This window comes from the organism of the source record quoted next, unplaced genomic scaffold, assembly GCF_019419815.1.
Source record: "Pyrus x bretschneideri cultivar Hongxiangsu unplaced genomic scaffold, Pyrus_bretschneideri_v1 Contig8, whole genome shotgun sequence".
Lineage (NCBI taxonomy): Eukaryota > Viridiplantae > Streptophyta > Magnoliopsida > Rosales > Rosaceae > Pyrus > Pyrus x bretschneideri.
In genome coordinates this window covers 7,270,275-7,286,506 of record NW_025999820.1, presented here as the reverse complement: position 1 = coordinate 7,286,506, position 16,232 = coordinate 7,270,275, and the positions used below count along the sequence as shown (strand labels likewise).

The 16,232-nt window shown below is 38.7% G+C and overlaps 1 protein-coding gene across 2 annotated transcripts; it reads left to right on the top strand.

The window, feature by feature from the left end:
• The first annotated feature begins 2,521 nt into the window (after window positions 1–2,521).
• On the top strand, window positions 2,522–16,129 carry LOC103939207 (nucleolar protein 6). Of its 2 annotated transcripts, none has more exons than XM_009349265.3 (26): window positions 2,522–2,801; window positions 3,005–3,166; window positions 3,329–3,485; window positions 3,612–3,728; window positions 3,818–3,951; window positions 4,032–4,182; window positions 4,686–4,753; window positions 5,184–5,282; window positions 5,378–5,493; window positions 5,654–5,828; window positions 5,920–6,030; window positions 6,110–6,188; window positions 6,325–6,468; window positions 6,567–6,680; window positions 7,148–7,269; window positions 7,360–7,442; window positions 7,524–7,648; window positions 7,777–7,897; window positions 13,639–13,776; window positions 14,025–14,121; window positions 14,247–14,372; window positions 14,811–14,903; window positions 15,004–15,109; window positions 15,238–15,380; window positions 15,486–15,572; window positions 15,696–16,129. In XM_009349265.3, the coding sequence occupies exons 1-26, from the start codon at window positions 2,646–2,648 to the stop codon at window positions 15,822–15,824; spliced, it is 3,153 nt and encodes a 1,050-aa protein (XP_009347540.2). In that variant the 5' UTR covers window positions 2,522–2,645; the 3' UTR covers window positions 15,825–16,129. The 2 variants fall into 2 exon arrangements, with proteins under 2 accessions (XP_009347540.2, XP_009347539.2); XM_009349264.3 differs by having other exon boundaries at window positions 2,523–2,801; window positions 15,232–15,380.
• The last annotated feature ends 103 nt before the right edge of the window (window positions 16,130–16,232 follow it).

The following is a 16,232-nucleotide window of genomic DNA, read 5'->3' as shown; positions in this document are numbered from 1 at the left end:
CGATGAGATTGCATGCGCGCCGTTTCATTAATTAAGTCGATTATTATATGAAATGGAAGTTTAAGTGAAATCTCACCTGTGGATCTGAAGTTCTTAGATTTTTACAGAATTTCTGGCAACTTCTTCTACCTGGGACGGGTGCATCTGATTGTCCAATGGCGATTATTGAATCACTGTGTTTCGACTTGGACCGGACATTACTGAGGGTTCAGTTCAGAGCATGAACATGATTTGTCCTTTTCTGATCATGTTCTGACCGTTCAAAACTTCAGATATTTCTGCAAATTTTGGTCCTTATAACTTTATATTTTTTTAGTAAATAATTTCTTGCCACCAAATAATTGAAAATTGTTTTGTTTGTAGACTTCAAAACAGTGAATTTAATGAGAGATGGAATGTTTTGATCATGCATGGCGATCGCCATGTGGTTTATAGAAGTCTCACGGGTCACGACATGGAGTGTTTCTGCTGGTCAAACTACTATATATGTAAATATACGTAGTGTTAAGGAGACTAAATTTTTTAAACTAAAATTGCAAACTAAATGATGTGATTGTAGATAATTGGATTATTAATTAAGTGTCGATTAACGTGTTTGTTTTTTATTGGTGACAGACACATCATTTGGTTTTGCAATTTGGTCTCCCTAGTATTTCTCTATAAATATATATATATATATATATTGTTAGGTTTAAATCCGTATTACCAACAGATGGAAAATAAATTTTAAAAAGGGAATTGTTAATGACACTTCAAAAATCTCAATCAACACTCCAAACTTACAATATTTGGAAAGAAACATACACTTATGAGGAGTGTAGAATGAGATTTTTGGAGTACCAATAACACTTACTTTAAAAAATGAAAAACAAAGTACATCAATTTGTATAATTCCAGTTTTACCTTTGTTTGTATGTTGTAAATTTTTGTACCTTCATCACATGCTCGATTCCTCTTGTGTTGCAACTTTGAATGGGTTCAGTTTTCTATAAGTTGCTACTGCAGAAAATATTTTTGATATGTCATTTTAGCTACAAGTCAAGGAATTGGACGTGGTGATGAGTAATGAGTATAATGTTAAGGAAGGAACAAATGGAAACCATATGGCCTCGTTTTTGTGTTGAATATTGGATTTTTAAGATATATTCAAGAAAAAAGAAGAAAAGATAGTGAGCAGCTTGATTGGATTAGAGAGGATAAGTTTTATTAATTCTAACCCAGTTCTATAGAAAAAGGATTTTTATATTTCATTCATCTGAGTATCTACTGGTAATAATACAAAATGAACCTAATGTAGAAGATTCAATACAATGAATCTTTGAGTGCTCACGAATAAATCTTCCATACAATGAACCTAATAAAGAAGATTCAATGAACCTAATTTAGAAGATTACGAAGAGAGATTTTGGGGAGTGACAAGTTTGGAACAAAGAAGCCAATCACCCAATGCCACTTTTTCACAAACAAAGTGATAATCAAGCTCGATATGGCGAATGCAAGCGTTAGAAAAAAAAAAAAAAAAAAAAACAGGATTAGCAGCCATGTAAGGGCACTGAGGTTATCACAATAGAGAAGCACTGGAAACTCCAATGAGACACCGAGTTCCTAAAGTAAGATAACCATTTTTTTTTTCTTTATGCACAAGAGTGAGACAACGATCGGTATTCAAGCTCAGCACTGGAACGAGCAATAATGGGCTGAGTTTGGAGCACTAGAAGATAAGATTAGAGCCCAAATAAACAACATAACCACTGGTAGTAACGGTTAGTATTCCGACAACCTGCCCAATCGGCATGATCAAAAGGCCATGAGACGGTCAGTACGAGACTAGAGTGACAAGAGGCCATGATCAAAATTCCCTTTGACATATCGGAGAATGCGCTTAGCTGCAATGAGGTGAGGAGCATGGGGAGCACTCATGAACTGGGCAACTGTGTTAACAACATAAGGCAATATTCAGGCGAGATAAGATAAAATGCTGAAGACAACCAACAAGCTCACATAACTCAATGGGAGACACAAGTAGACGATCGTCTGTAAAAGATATTTGTATCTATTTATTAATACTATACATTTGTGTGTCGGTCTGGTTGCAACATTATTAGCAATTCACTTATAATATGCTTCGTGCATCTATTTATTAATATTATATATTGGTAAATAGAACATAAACCATGTAGTCCATTCATACAAATTTGTAATTCCAAATGATATTTTAATATATGTGTATTTATTTATCAATACATACCAAACACGTTACCCTCACTCTAAAAATTTTAATGGATAATCCTTCATTCTAACTATTTTCTTACTCAATGAGGTCCACTATGTGTGCATTTTCCTTTTACTTATGTCCTAGGGCTACTTCCATTCCATGGGGACAGGATTCACAAGAAAATCGTATGGGCTTAGGAGAGCAGAGAATAGTTGGGCTTAGGGCATGAATTTAGCCCAGAAAATATTTGGGCCACGTTTGGTTAATGTCTTATTCACATTCTCTGTTCTGTCCTGTCCTCCCCGTTGTCTTCTTCTCTCCCGCCACCTCTTCCACTAAAACCCTAAACCCTAAATTACCAGAACCTTTACCAGTCACCAAAACTACCCCGTTTCAGCTCCCAGAGCAGAACCAAAGCCAGCGAAGAACAATGGAGCCCGCTACGCTGACGAACTCAATGGACCTAAAGATTGGGGAGCTCTTGAAAGAGGTCCAGCTCGACTATTCACTCACCTTCACCAAGGCCGTCGACGACGCCGTTTCAGTCATCAAAAGAGCCATCGACAAAATCCCAGAAGGCCTCAATGTTCGTTTTCTTTCCACAGGCTATCATTCTGCAATCGGATTCTTGAACTTCTGATTGGTTGCTGATATAATCTTTCATTTTAACCTCGAATTTTTGAAATTTTGAAAAGTGGGATTTTTTTTTTTTTTTTTTTTTTGGGATGAAATTTTTTTTGGCCATTTGCGTTGTACTCATGTGTGATGTTTGGATTGAAAACTTGGCAGGTTACAGCTGATGAAGCGCGGGGATTCGTCAGGGACATTGGCGCTGACAAGGTCGAATTCGCGTTTAAGAAGCCGAAATCTATTGAAATTGGTGGGAGTTATGCCATACAGTGCGTTGTAAAACCTGAAGTTAATGTGGACCTCTTCGTTCGGATGCCCAAGGTATCGAAATACCCATATCGTAATTGTAATATGTTGGTTCGACAATAAAAAGAAATGTGTTAGTTCTTATTGTTATTGATTGATTATAATCAAATGTTAAAGCTTAAGAATAAAACAAGTCTCAACTTCTTTTCTTTCTAAAACTTAATTTTGTTGTTTCAGGAGTGTTTCCATGAGAAAGACTATTTGAATTACCGGTACCATGCGAAAAGGTGCCTGTACCTTTGTGTAATAAAAAAGTTTTTGAAGTCTTCTTCATTAGTTGAATGGTCCACCTTACAGAATGAAGCCCGGAAACCTGTATTGATTGTCTATCCAGGTTGGTTTTCTGTAGCACCGTTTTCAATTTATGTTTTTCTTCCTTAAACTTGAGAAAGCAAATATATCCGTTTCTTTGGTGCCTGATAAATGCAACTTTTGAATTACAAATAAATTGGTGTCACAGGCGTAAAACTTGTCGAAGTCCCTGAGTTTTGTGTAAGGATAATTCCTACAGCACCATCCCTTTTCAACATTCCAAAGTTGCACCTAGAGCGCAATAATGTTCGTGCTCTAAATCAAGGTAAATTATGTTATTGATTTTGGGCTATTTGATGATGTGTTCGACTTTCAGATGCTTATCTATATTTTTAACCTTTTTTTTTTTTTTAGGGGGAGTTCCTCAGGCTACTCCTAAGTACAATAGTAGTATTTTGGAAGACATGCTCATTGAAGATACTGAAGAAATTCTCAAGAAAACTTTTCTCGGGTGGAAAGAATTACAAGAGGCATTAATTTTGCTGAAGGTATAAAGCCATCACTCCTTTGCCACTTTAAAAGTACTAATGCTGTAGCAGCGTGACAATGGTTTTTCTTATTGATCTAGGTCTGGGCTCGTCGGAGGACACCAATATATGCTTATGATTGCTTGGGTGGATATCTGATCTCTGTCATATTGTCATACCTTGTGGATAGGAATCGTATTAAAAAGTCAATGACGACAATGCACATATTCCGTTTTACCCTGAGCTTCCTTGGTATGATTATTCTTTACTTTGGCCACAAAAACTTGCTTAAGTGACATCAAACCTAGTTGTAGACTCGGGTTCATCTTACACGTGTCCCATTTTGACATATATGCACTTTTGTCCCGTAGCACAATTGATTTTAACAGTGGGGATTGATGAAAATTAAATGGGTTTATTACACTGTTGAGCTTGGAACAGAAAAAGGAAGCAATCTGCTACAAACTATACAACGTTACCTGTCACTTATATAAGCATATTTGGCAGAAATACTATTTACTTTGAATATTGTTATTAGAATTTAGCACTGAAAAAAAGTCATCATGCACTCCTCCCTCTCGCATTATTTCATGAGGGAGGAGTGCATGATGACCTTTTGGAGTACCAGCAGCTCCCTTTAATTTTACAGGATTTTGTACCTTATTATACAAGGAAACGTCGATCTAAAACTTATTTGAATCACACATATAGAACTGTGGTAATGATTATACATACTATTCTCACTTCATGTGCAGCCAATTCAGAACTTTGGAAACATGGGCTCTACTTTACACCGAAAGACCAAAAAGCTATTCCAAAGGAGGTCTGCTATTTACTGGATATTATGCAATTAATTATGTTTTTCACTTGCTTTTTGTTGTTATTGTTCCACACTCTGAAGTCATTGTTGGTTTTCTTGTTTTATGCCTGCATCTGTTTTCCTTAGATGATTGCTAGAAAAAAACTATGAAAGAGAAAGACAACATGGGTAGCGAGATCAAATGACTGTATTTGTTATATTGTCAGTCTTGAGACTTGAAAAACTATGTGCTCATTGAGAAGTTTGTTAATGTCTCTAGTCAGTTTTAATGATTTGAAAGTGTTTTTTTTTTTGGACTGAAGCTGTGCAATAATCTTTACAAGAATCCCTCAGTGCTTGGTTATTACTTTAGTGTCCATTTTGAACTTGTACAAAATGCTCCCCTCTATTGCATTTTACTGATGTTAGTTAAGCATGATCTGTGGGAATGCAGAAAAGGTTGCCTCTTAAAGAATCATTTCCAGTTGTTATATGTAGTCCAGCTACAAACTTTAATTTGGCCTTCCGAATGACAAGGGCTGGATTTCTCGAGGTACTAATTGGCATTTAAATGTTGCTCCATAATCATTGTATGTGGCGCACACTAAATTAACCTCTTTAAAAATAATGTATTTCTCTTTGTTTCAGCTCCAAGATGAGTCTGCTTCGACACTTACATGCATAGACAAATGTAGAGATGGTGGGTTTGAAGAAATTTTTATGACCACGGTGGACTATCCTGTAAAATATGACCACATCATAAGGTATAATTTTTTATTTTATTTTAATGTGGTTCATATTGAAGTTGTCTTTAGTGCGTACAATGACCTTGTGTTAGCTTTGAATGTGATATTGCATTATACCTTCTTTCCTGTCCTGCTTGTGGTTTGATTTCCCGTTTTGTTTACATGTTTGCTATTTCAGGTTGAACTTAAAGGGGAACAGTGCAGTTTATGCATCAGGATTCTGCTTGGACGATGAATGTTGGAGATTATATGAGCAGAAGGTGCAGAGTGTTTTAATTCAAGGGTTGAGTGACAGAGTGAAGAATGTACGTGTTACCTGGAGAAATATGTTATCAGACCGCATCATAAAAAATGTACGTCACCAAGATCTTAACTTTAGCATCTCATATCAAACGTACATTTATGTACTTGACCAATTTGTATAAATTTGGCTTGTGACTCCAGGGATTGTCAACCCTCAATGCGGAGCCATTGCTTATTGGAATTTCCGTAAGCTCCATAGAGAAAGCTTTTAGGCTTGTTGATATTGGTCCAGATGCTGATAACAAAGCGGAGGTATATGTGTACCTGTTTGGAATCATACATTGATTTCTTCTTTTGATGCATCCATTGAGTTTACTTATGTTCTGTGTAGGCCCTCAAATTCCGCAAGTTCTGGGGGGAAAAGTCTGAGCTCAGGAGATTTAAAGATGGTAAAATTGCAGAAAGCACAGGTAGTCATTTGTTTTGGCTTTTTTCCTTCTTTACTTGATGTTAGTTGTATCAATATCATTTACATGCTTTCCTTGCTCTTGCTAAAATCAACTGTCAAGATGACTAAAATGTTGACACTGTTTGCACATTCCTTAGTTTGGGAAAGTGAGCAATGGAAAAGACATATCATCTTACAAAGGATTTCTGAGTATGTGCTTCTGCGACATCTTTCTGTATCAAAAGAGAATATAATGCACATCGTGGATCAACTTGATTTCTCTTTGCTATATGGTACTGGAGGTAATTAGAACAATTCTTAGCGTCTTTCTATGCAATTTTTATATAATTATCTTTTTTGTTTTATTTTTTTCTTTATGGTAGCCTTTCAATTCTTTCAGATCCTGTATCATCTTCTGGGAATTTGCTTGGGGCATTTGAAATTCTATCGAAGCGCTTGCGGCTTCTTGAAGACATTCCACTGAAGGTTTCTACTGTGCAGCCCCTAGATTCAGGTATAATTGCGTTGCTGGAAAAATCAATTTTAAATGCCTAGCTTGAATTCTCTATTCCAAATATTTGATTATTCACTATTATATTATGATATTTGTGGATGTGATATTATGTGTGTTTGGGATAAAAAAGTATTTAAAGCTCTGCTATCATTAAAATCGACCCTCTTGTTTTCATAATTGTACTTTTGAAAAATATTCTGGAATGTTCTTATTATCTTATCCCTTTTCCTTCTCTGTATGACTCATCAAAAGTTCTTCGATGTTTAGATTAAGGTTTGTTTCACTACAAATGTGCTCACATGCACATATGCTCTAAAGTGTTGGGGTAAATTTGAAAACAATTTTTTTCTGAAAAAAAACAATAAGTCATATGGCTTGCAAAGGTTACTCGTAATTTCTTTTGAAATGGTAAATATAATTCCAATTTCATATGGATTTTCCATCACCCTGTTTGCTACCATATGCAGCTTTCAGGTTTTCTTCTGTATTCCCACCTGAACCTCATCCGCTTGCTAATGAGAAGGGTGCTTTTGTAAGATTACATAGGTTCACTCCTTCCTGCATTCGTCCGCTGGAAGCTATGATCCAGGCATGCCACAAAACCCAATAACTGTTAAGAATTCCATTGTTTATTATATTTCCGTCAGTTAATGAAGCCTTATTACTTGATCTATTTCAGCTGGAAGGTTCTGGAAACTGGCCAATGGATGATCTAGCAATTGAGAAAACTAAATCTGCGTTCCTTCTCAAGATTGGAGAGAGGTGGGCAAACTGGGATTACTAATTCTCAATTTGATTTTACTGTCTATTGAATAGTTATCTGATGATGCTATCATATGGCAGTCTCCAGAATAATTGGGGGATGACGTGTACAGCTACGGAGGATGATGTGGATGTTTTTGTTTCTGGATATGCATTTCGCCTAAAAATTTGGCATGAGAGAGGCCTGACTTTGTTGAGACGGGAAAGTAAGAACTCTTGACTCATGTATTATTACATATTCACCACTGGGATGTTAGATTCTTTTTCCCCTTATTGATAATGATGATGTCAGATTCTTTTGATGCTGATCTCTTCAACTTCTTTCTGACTGCAGCTGGAAATGATCTAGTGAAGCAGGTCTCTAATACGGACAGAGAACTTTATTTCCGGAGTCAACATTCCAGCATGATTAATGGATTACAGGGTTGTTATGCAGCATACGGGCCAGTTGTTAGGTGAGCTTTAGCATTTGCATTCTCATTCTCATTTATCTATTCTTGTTTTTGTTGAAAAACCCGCACACTGGACCTTGTTCTTTGATGTAACCAACGGCAATAGACTAAACTAGCAAATATAGAAAACTTAGAAACACACAAGAATTATACTGGTTCGGCAGAACTTATGCCTACGTCCAGTTGTGATTTCCCTAGGTAGAGAAATCACCACTTCTTTGATTAATAATAGAGATTACAGAACTTATGCAAACCCTAGAACTAATCTCAAAACTCTCTGCTGTTTTTCTGTTTTCTCTCTGCAGAAAATCAGCCTTGCCGCACCCTATTTATAGATATAGGGTTGGCTTACATGTCCTTTACAGATTATAATTCCTATTCTAAGTGGAATAGGAAATTAGACTTCCTTTCCAATTCCAAATAGACTTCTAGGGTTTCTAATCTAAATTGAATAAGGAAACTAAGATTCTTTCCTAGCCCTTTTAGGAGAAGAATTGGTGCACCCTTTCCCTAAAACAATCCTAAACAGAAAAGGACACAAATTGACGAGCCAAAAAACTAACAATCTCCACCTTGGTGAGTCAAACCAAGTCTTGATCGTTTGCACCCCAGAGTATCTTTGAACCTTCTTGAAGTAGCTCTGGAAAACTTCAAGAGTCTTCACCTTGGCAACCTCCTTCTTGCCTCATTGCACCTCAGGTGAGGAGGTGCTCCACTTTAATCAATCAACGAGATTGATCAAGTTCAAACAATGCTTGAACTTCTTGGCCGGCACTATCTTTGTAAGGAAATCTGCGGCATTGTCATCCGTATGAACCTTTTCAATCCAAATTTCCTTAGACTCCACCCAATCTCTGATTCTGTGATACCTTGCTTCAATGTGCTTTGATCTTCCAGAAAAAACCTGATTCTTTGCCAAGTGAATGGCACTTTGACTATCACACTTAAGCTTCACACAATCTTGAGTGATTCCCATTTGACTTACCAAGCCACTAAGCCAAATTGCTTCCTTTCCAGCTTCGGCCAATGCAATATACTCTGCCTCTGTGGTCGATAAAGCTGTAATTGGTTGCAGTAGTGCCCTCCAACTGATTGGTCCTCCTGCGCATGTAAACACATAACCCGAAGTTGACCTTCTCTTGTCCAAGTCCCCTGCATAATCGGCATCCACATATCCTAACACCCCTGCATTTTCCTTTTGCTTCTCAAACATAATCCTTTGTCGCCAAGAACCCTTCAAATAACGCAAAATCCACTTGACTACATCCCAATGTTGCTTTCCTGGATTTGCCATGTATCTGGAAACAACACTGATTGCTTGAGCTATGTCAGGACGTGTGCATACCATTGCATACATGAGGCAGCCCACGGCATTAGCATAAGGCACCTTCTTCATTTCTTGTTGCTCTTCCTCGGACGTAGGACACTGTTGTCCACTTAACCTAAAGTGAGCTGCCAAAGGAGTCGAAACTACCTTTGCTTCTTGCATGTTGAACTTCTCAAGAACCTTCTGAATATACTTGGCTTGTGATATCCAAATCCTTCCAGCGGTCCTATCTCTCTGAATTTCCATGCCAAGGATCTTCTGTGCGGCACCTAGATCCTTCATGTCGAACTCCTCGCTCAACATCCTTTTCAAGTCTTGAATTCTAGACTTGTCTTGACAAGCAATTAACATGTCATCCACATATAGCAATAGCAATATGATCATCCCATCTTGGAACACATGATAGTACACACAACAGTCATACAAACACCTTCTAAAATTAATTTTCAGCATGAATGAATCAAACCTCTTGTACCACTGTCTTGGAGACTGTTTCAGGCCATACAGGGACTTCCTTAGCTGACATACTAGGTTTTCTTTCCCATATTCAACAAACCCTTCTGGTTGAGCCATGAATATCGTCTCCTCTAAATCCCCATGAAGAAACGCCGTCTTCACATCCATCTGCTCAATCTCCATGTCATGCTGAGCTGCCATTGCTAAAAGCAATCGGATAGAAGTATGCTTGACTACAGGTGAAAAGATCTCATCATAATCCACCCCTTCCTTTTGCGAGTACCCCTTAGCCACGAGCCTTGCTTTGAATCTCACGGCATCTTGTTCATGTAGTCCTTCCTTTTTCCTAAATACCCACTTGCATCCAACTAGCTTTCTGTCTTTGGGTTTAGGAACCAACTCCCAAACAGAGTTCTTGTAAAGAGACTCCATCTCCTCTGTCATAGCACTTATCCAACTATCTCGCTCATCACTTGCTATAGCTTCTCGATAAGTAGTCGGATCTCCTTGACTAATGTTAAGTGCATAATTAACTTCGTTTTGGTCAAACCCAAACCTGTCAAGTTTCTTCTTGTTCCGCTTAGGTTTGTCCAGTGCTATGCATCTTTGGAATGCAGGTGGATTGTTGGGTGGAGTTTGACTCCTTTGGGATATCTGGCGGATTGGAGTACCTTCAATCTGTCCTATTTCTTGCTCCACCTGATTCCTAACTGGTGAATGATGCTGATGCTCTTCTTCTTCCTCAAAACCATCAGATTCGGCTTCTTGCTCAATTTGCTCCACCTGAGCTTCTTCTTCATCTGAACTGATTAATGGAATCTTTGTTGCTTCAATTTCAGCATCATCCTTCTTCTCCCTACTGCTCTCGACTTTATTCAGAGGCATGGTTGTCTCATCAAAGACAACATCTCGACTGACAACCTTTTTCCTGTTGTTGAAATCCCAAAGCTTGAAACCCTTCACTCCTTTCTCAAAACCTAGGAATATGCAAGGTATAGACTTCGGTTTTAGCTTGGACCTTTCATCACTTGGAATATGCGCATAAGCACTACAGCCGAACACCCTGAGCTTGGAATAATCCACCGGCTTCTCAGACCATACCTCTTCTGCACTCTTAAAACCGAGAACTGTAGATGGTGATCTGTTAATCAAATAACTTGCATGATTAACAGCCTCTGCCCAAAAACTATCAGGCAATCCTGCATGAAATCGCATGCTCCTTTCTCTCTCCATGAGAGTTCGGTTCATCCTCTCAGCAGCTCCATTTTGTTGGGGATTCTTCTTTACTGTGAAGTGCCTTATGATGCCTTCCTGCTTGCAGTAATCGGTGAACTCCTTACTTGTATATTCACCTCCATTGTCACTTCTCAGATACTTGATCTTTCTTCCAGTTTGATTCTCGGTTTCTGTTTTCCATTCCTTGAACTTTGCAAAAACCTCGGATTTCTGCTTCATGAAATAAATCCAAATCTTCCTAGAAAAATCATCCATGAAAGTAACAAAATACCTGGCTCCACCATTTGATTTAGTTGGAGCAGGACCCCAAACATCTGAGTGAATATAGCTGAGTCGCTCCTTACTTCGGCTATCTGCACTGCTACTTGCGAATGATACCTTTCTTTGCTTCCCAAGAACACAGTATTCACAAAAGTCCAGTTTGCAAGCTGACACGCCTTCCAACAGGCCTTGCTTGTGTAATTCTTGCAATCCCTTCTGGCTTATGTGCCCGAGCCTATGATGCCATAGTTCAGTCTTGTCTTCTATACTTTGATTTACAGAAACAGCTGCTCCCCCGACTATAGTGGTCCCAATTAACTTATACAACTTATTGGGTTGTAGGTCACCCCGCATTACCACTAGCGATCCTTTGGTTACCCTGAGTCTTCCTTTTTTAGATTTGTACCCATAACCGGCCTCATCTAAAGTACCCAAGGAAATCAAATTCTTTCTTAGTCTAGGGACATACCTGACGTTCCCCAAAGCTCGTATCATCCCATCGAACATTCTGATTCGAACAGTGCCGATTCCTCTTACAGGACATGAAGAATCATCCCCCATTAAGACTTCCCCGCTGCTGACTTCTTTGTAAGTATCGAACCATTCTTTTACTGCACACATATGAAACGTGCATCCAGTATCCAAAATCCAATTGAAAGCCTTGGAGTCCGATGTTACCGAAAGAAGTTCCCCGTCACTCTCATGTTCGGTGACTGCACTAGCGGAACCTGAGCTTCCTTCCATCTTGGCTTTCTTTTCTTTCCAAATCTTGCAGTTCCTCTTCCAATGATCGGCTGAACCACATTCGAAGCAACCTTCCTTCTTTTCCTTTTTCTTCTTGGATTTTGACCTACCTCTGTTGCCAGTTTTCTCTTCCCTTGTCTTTTCCCGCCCCCTCTCCTTGCCTTTGGCATAAAGGCCTTGAGAGCTTTCAGTTATATCATCTAGTTTAGCATATGACTGAAGAGCTTGAATTACGTCTTCAAGCTTCAAGGACTCTTTTCCAAACATTAGAGTTATTCGAAAGTGCTTGAAAGACGAAGGTAGAGACCTTAGCAGGATGATAGCCATATCATCATCTTTGTAAGTTTCTTCGACTTTCTGAAGATTAGCTATGCAATTCTGGAACCTGCATACGTGATCTTCAATATCACCTCCTTCTTCTAGTCGAAGCCCGAATAGTTCATCCTTTAGAAAAAGTTTATTGGACACGGTTTTTCCCATATAAACATTCTCCAATTTTTCCCATGCTTCCTGGGCAGACATCTTTTCAGTGATGTGTGACCGAACTGATCTTGTGAGATGGATCTCGATGGAACTCTTGGCCTTCTTGAGAACCTTATTCCATGCTGCTTCTGTCATGCTTTCCGGCTTCTTACCATCAAGTGCATCATCCAAATCCTGCTGTATCAGTACGTTCTTCATCATCCTTTGCCAGTCCGTGAAGTCATCCTTGCCGTCAAAGGGTTTTAACGCAGGTCCTTGATCCGCATTCATCTTCCCTTTTAACATCGTAGAACACCTTGATCCTAGCTCTGATACCAAATTGTCACATCCCCGCCCGGGCGGCACCACTTCCCGGGCCCGATCCACCACCGTAGCACGATATTGTCCGCTTTGGGCCCCAACCACGCCCTCACGGTTTTGTTTCTGGGAACTCACACGAGAACTTCCCGATGGGTCACCCATCCTGGGAGTGCTCTCGTGCGCTACTCGCTTAACTTCAGAGTTCCCATGGAACTCGAAGCCAGTGAGCTCCCAAAAGGCCTCGTGCTAGGTAGGGATGGGAATATACATTTAAGGATCACTCCCCTGGGCGATGTGGGATGTCACAATCCACCCCCCCTTAGGGGCCCGACGTCCTCGTCGGCACACACGCGACCAGGGTTAGGCTCTGATACCAAATTGTTGAAAAACCCGCACACTGGACCTTGTTCTTTGATGTAACCAACGGCAATAGACTAAACTAGCAAATATAGAAAACTTAGAAACACACAAGAATTATACTGGTTCGGCAGAACTTATGCCTACGTCCAGTTGTGATTTCCCTAGGTAGAGAAATCACCACTTCTTTGATTAATAATAGAGATTACAGAACTTATGCAAACCCTAGAACTAATCTCAAAACTCTCTGCTGTTTTTCTGTTTTCTCTCTGCAGAAAATCAGCCTTGCCGCACCCTATTTATAGATATAGGGTTGGCTTACATGTCCTTTACAGATTATAATTCCTATTCTAAGTGGAATAGGAAATTAGACTTCCTTTCCAATTCCAAATAGACTTCTAGGGTTTCTAATCTAAATTGAATAAGGAAACTAAGATTCTTTCCTAGCCCTTTTAGGAGAAGAATTGGTGCACCCTTTCCCTAAAACAATCCTAAACAGAAAAGGACACAAATTGACGAGCCAAAAAAACTAACAGTTTTTATCTGTTACTGCATATAACCTTTTTGGTTTCATGTGAAGGCTTGCAAAACGGTGGGTAGCTTCACATCTGTTTTCGGCTTGCTTGGGGGAGGAGGCAATTGAACTATTGGTTGCATACGTCTTTTTGAAGCCTTTACCATTCAATGCTCCATGCTCACGAATCACTGGATTTTTGAGGTTGATATTTATATAACTCATTTCCAGGGCATTTTGATAGTTCTCATTGACACTTCTGCTTTAAAAGATAGATTCTCTAACTGCTTGGTTTCACTTTTGAATTGTGAACATCAAGTTACATATTTCGAAATTATCTGGTAATTAGAAATACTATGGTGTAGCACATACATGCACATGCACACAAGAATTATTGCCAAACTTTAATGGTGTATTTCACACTCTCATGTGCATGGTAATTCCATCAACAGGTTCCTACGATTACTATCAGATTATGACTGGAATTTTTCTGCATTAATTGTCGACATAAACAATGATTTGACTCCAAAAGATATGCAAGAGATAAATGTAAGTTCTGCTGCTAACTAAGAAACTCTGATCCAATCTCTTTGTTTCCTTGATTTTATTATTTTCTTTTTTTCAGTTACAGTTTTATTATTTCTTGACTGCTACTAACTGCAGTTCAATTTCAGGATAATTTCATGTCAAGTAGAAAAACTAACGAAGAAAATGTGCTAAGTGTAATCCCAGCAATGTTCTTGGCTACAACTTACGACAAGGCATCTGAGGCCTGGACCAGATTCTCACCAAACTTGATGGTTAGTTTAATTGGTGTCTTTTTCAACAATGTTCATTTTCTTTGGTAAATTTTTTACGTTCTCTCTAGTAATCAGGCCTGTGATACCTTTTCCCTGAGCTGATCCTGCTTATTTTACAAATTTTCCTGGCATTTCAATGCATTCCATTTGTATTAGGATTTAGGATGCATTCTCAATTCTTCAGTCATGTCAGAATATTAGTTCGAAACTCAGTTCCATGAAATTGTTAACTATAAACATAGAGGACTTTCTTTTTTTCTTTTGGTGATTGTAATAAAAATTAAGACTTGATATATTGGCCGACAGAACATTCAAACGAATAATCTCCCATAGAATTTGTGAGGGCTGGCACTCTGGAAATCCGAGTGCAGCAACTCCTTTTATTGATGTAGTATTTAGTATTGCTGATGTACATTTTGATATTGTTGAATATGAAAGGAGTTAAAAAGGTTGATGGCTTATGCTGGAAGCAGTGCAAAGTTGTTGACCAAACTGATATCGGAGGATCATGATGATAAGCATAGATGGGAGGTGAGCTTGTTAAATTTTACTGGTTGTGATCCGTGAATTGTTTTACCTTGATGCACGTGTGATATATGCAAACTATTAATGTTTATTTTTTGGCTTGCAGTGCCTTTTTCGAACTCCTTTGAACAATTATGACGCAGTTATTCTTCTTCACAGAGAAAAATTACCTTACCCCCAACATCTTCTCTTTCCATCCGAATTAAATCAAGGTATATTCTTTATGTTACCTGGATGTTTGCTCGGCCTCAGCTTTTTGTTGTTCTCTCTCCTTTTCTAGCATACCATACTCAAATATGGTATATGCGCTAAGTTCTAATGCATATTTACGCAGGTGCAGGGGTACATGTGGCATGTGGGAATGCGAGCAACGTTTTCCACCCATTTCTGTTGCCTGGAGACATGAAAGGAAATTCGGAGGCACTAAGAAATAAGCTATTGGTAAACTTTGATCCACTGAGGTGCTATGTCGGGGATCTAGAGGCAAGTTTTATGTGATAACTTAATTTTAACCATGATGCCGTGGCTTTCATTTTTATGTTTTTAATGACTGCCGTCTTTGTTTACATCCTCGTGTCTTGAATGTAGAAAGAGTACCCCAACACCTTCAAGCTATGGTATGATTCTCTGGGTGGTGATGCTGTTGGCATAACGTGGGGGAGATATGGTTCAAAGGTATAATTGGATCTGTTCCAGCTGAATAAATGTGCATTCCAAATCGACGTTGAAAGTTCCTAAAAAATTGTTTGCTATCTACACTTCCTAACCAGTTGTATTTTCGGATCCTAATATTTGCAGAAACGAGGGCGGGAAGAAGAAGCAGAGGAGGTGAAAGATCCAACTGGTTTATTAAAAAACATCGGTGAAGTAGGAACAGGATTTGTGAGAGGGGTTTATCTTCTCAAAGCCCCAAGGCTCACGAGTTAACTCTGTTTATACTCTAAAACGCTCAAAGCTTCACGGGTGACAACAATTTTCTTTGTGATGCTGCTTTTCGACATGGTAAGAAATCCTCGGCGCGCCCCTCTGACAATACTCATAACAGAGAGATAAATTACCCAGTTAGGGATTCCCGTTTGTAACTGGTAACAAGGTTACGAAAGGAAACGTATTTGTATGGTTGTATGTCAGCCATGAGAATTTGAAAATCTGAATCTGTATTATGTTACAGTTAACTGCCTGAGAGCAGCATTTTTGTTGATGATAAATTCGATTGAACTGTTAGTTAGAAAGGTTAATACTCGTATTTTTCTTTTCCGAAAGAAGATATTACCGTGTCAAATAGTGTATTCTTTTAACTGGGTAACGTAGAAAGAGCGTTTACACTTGCAACTG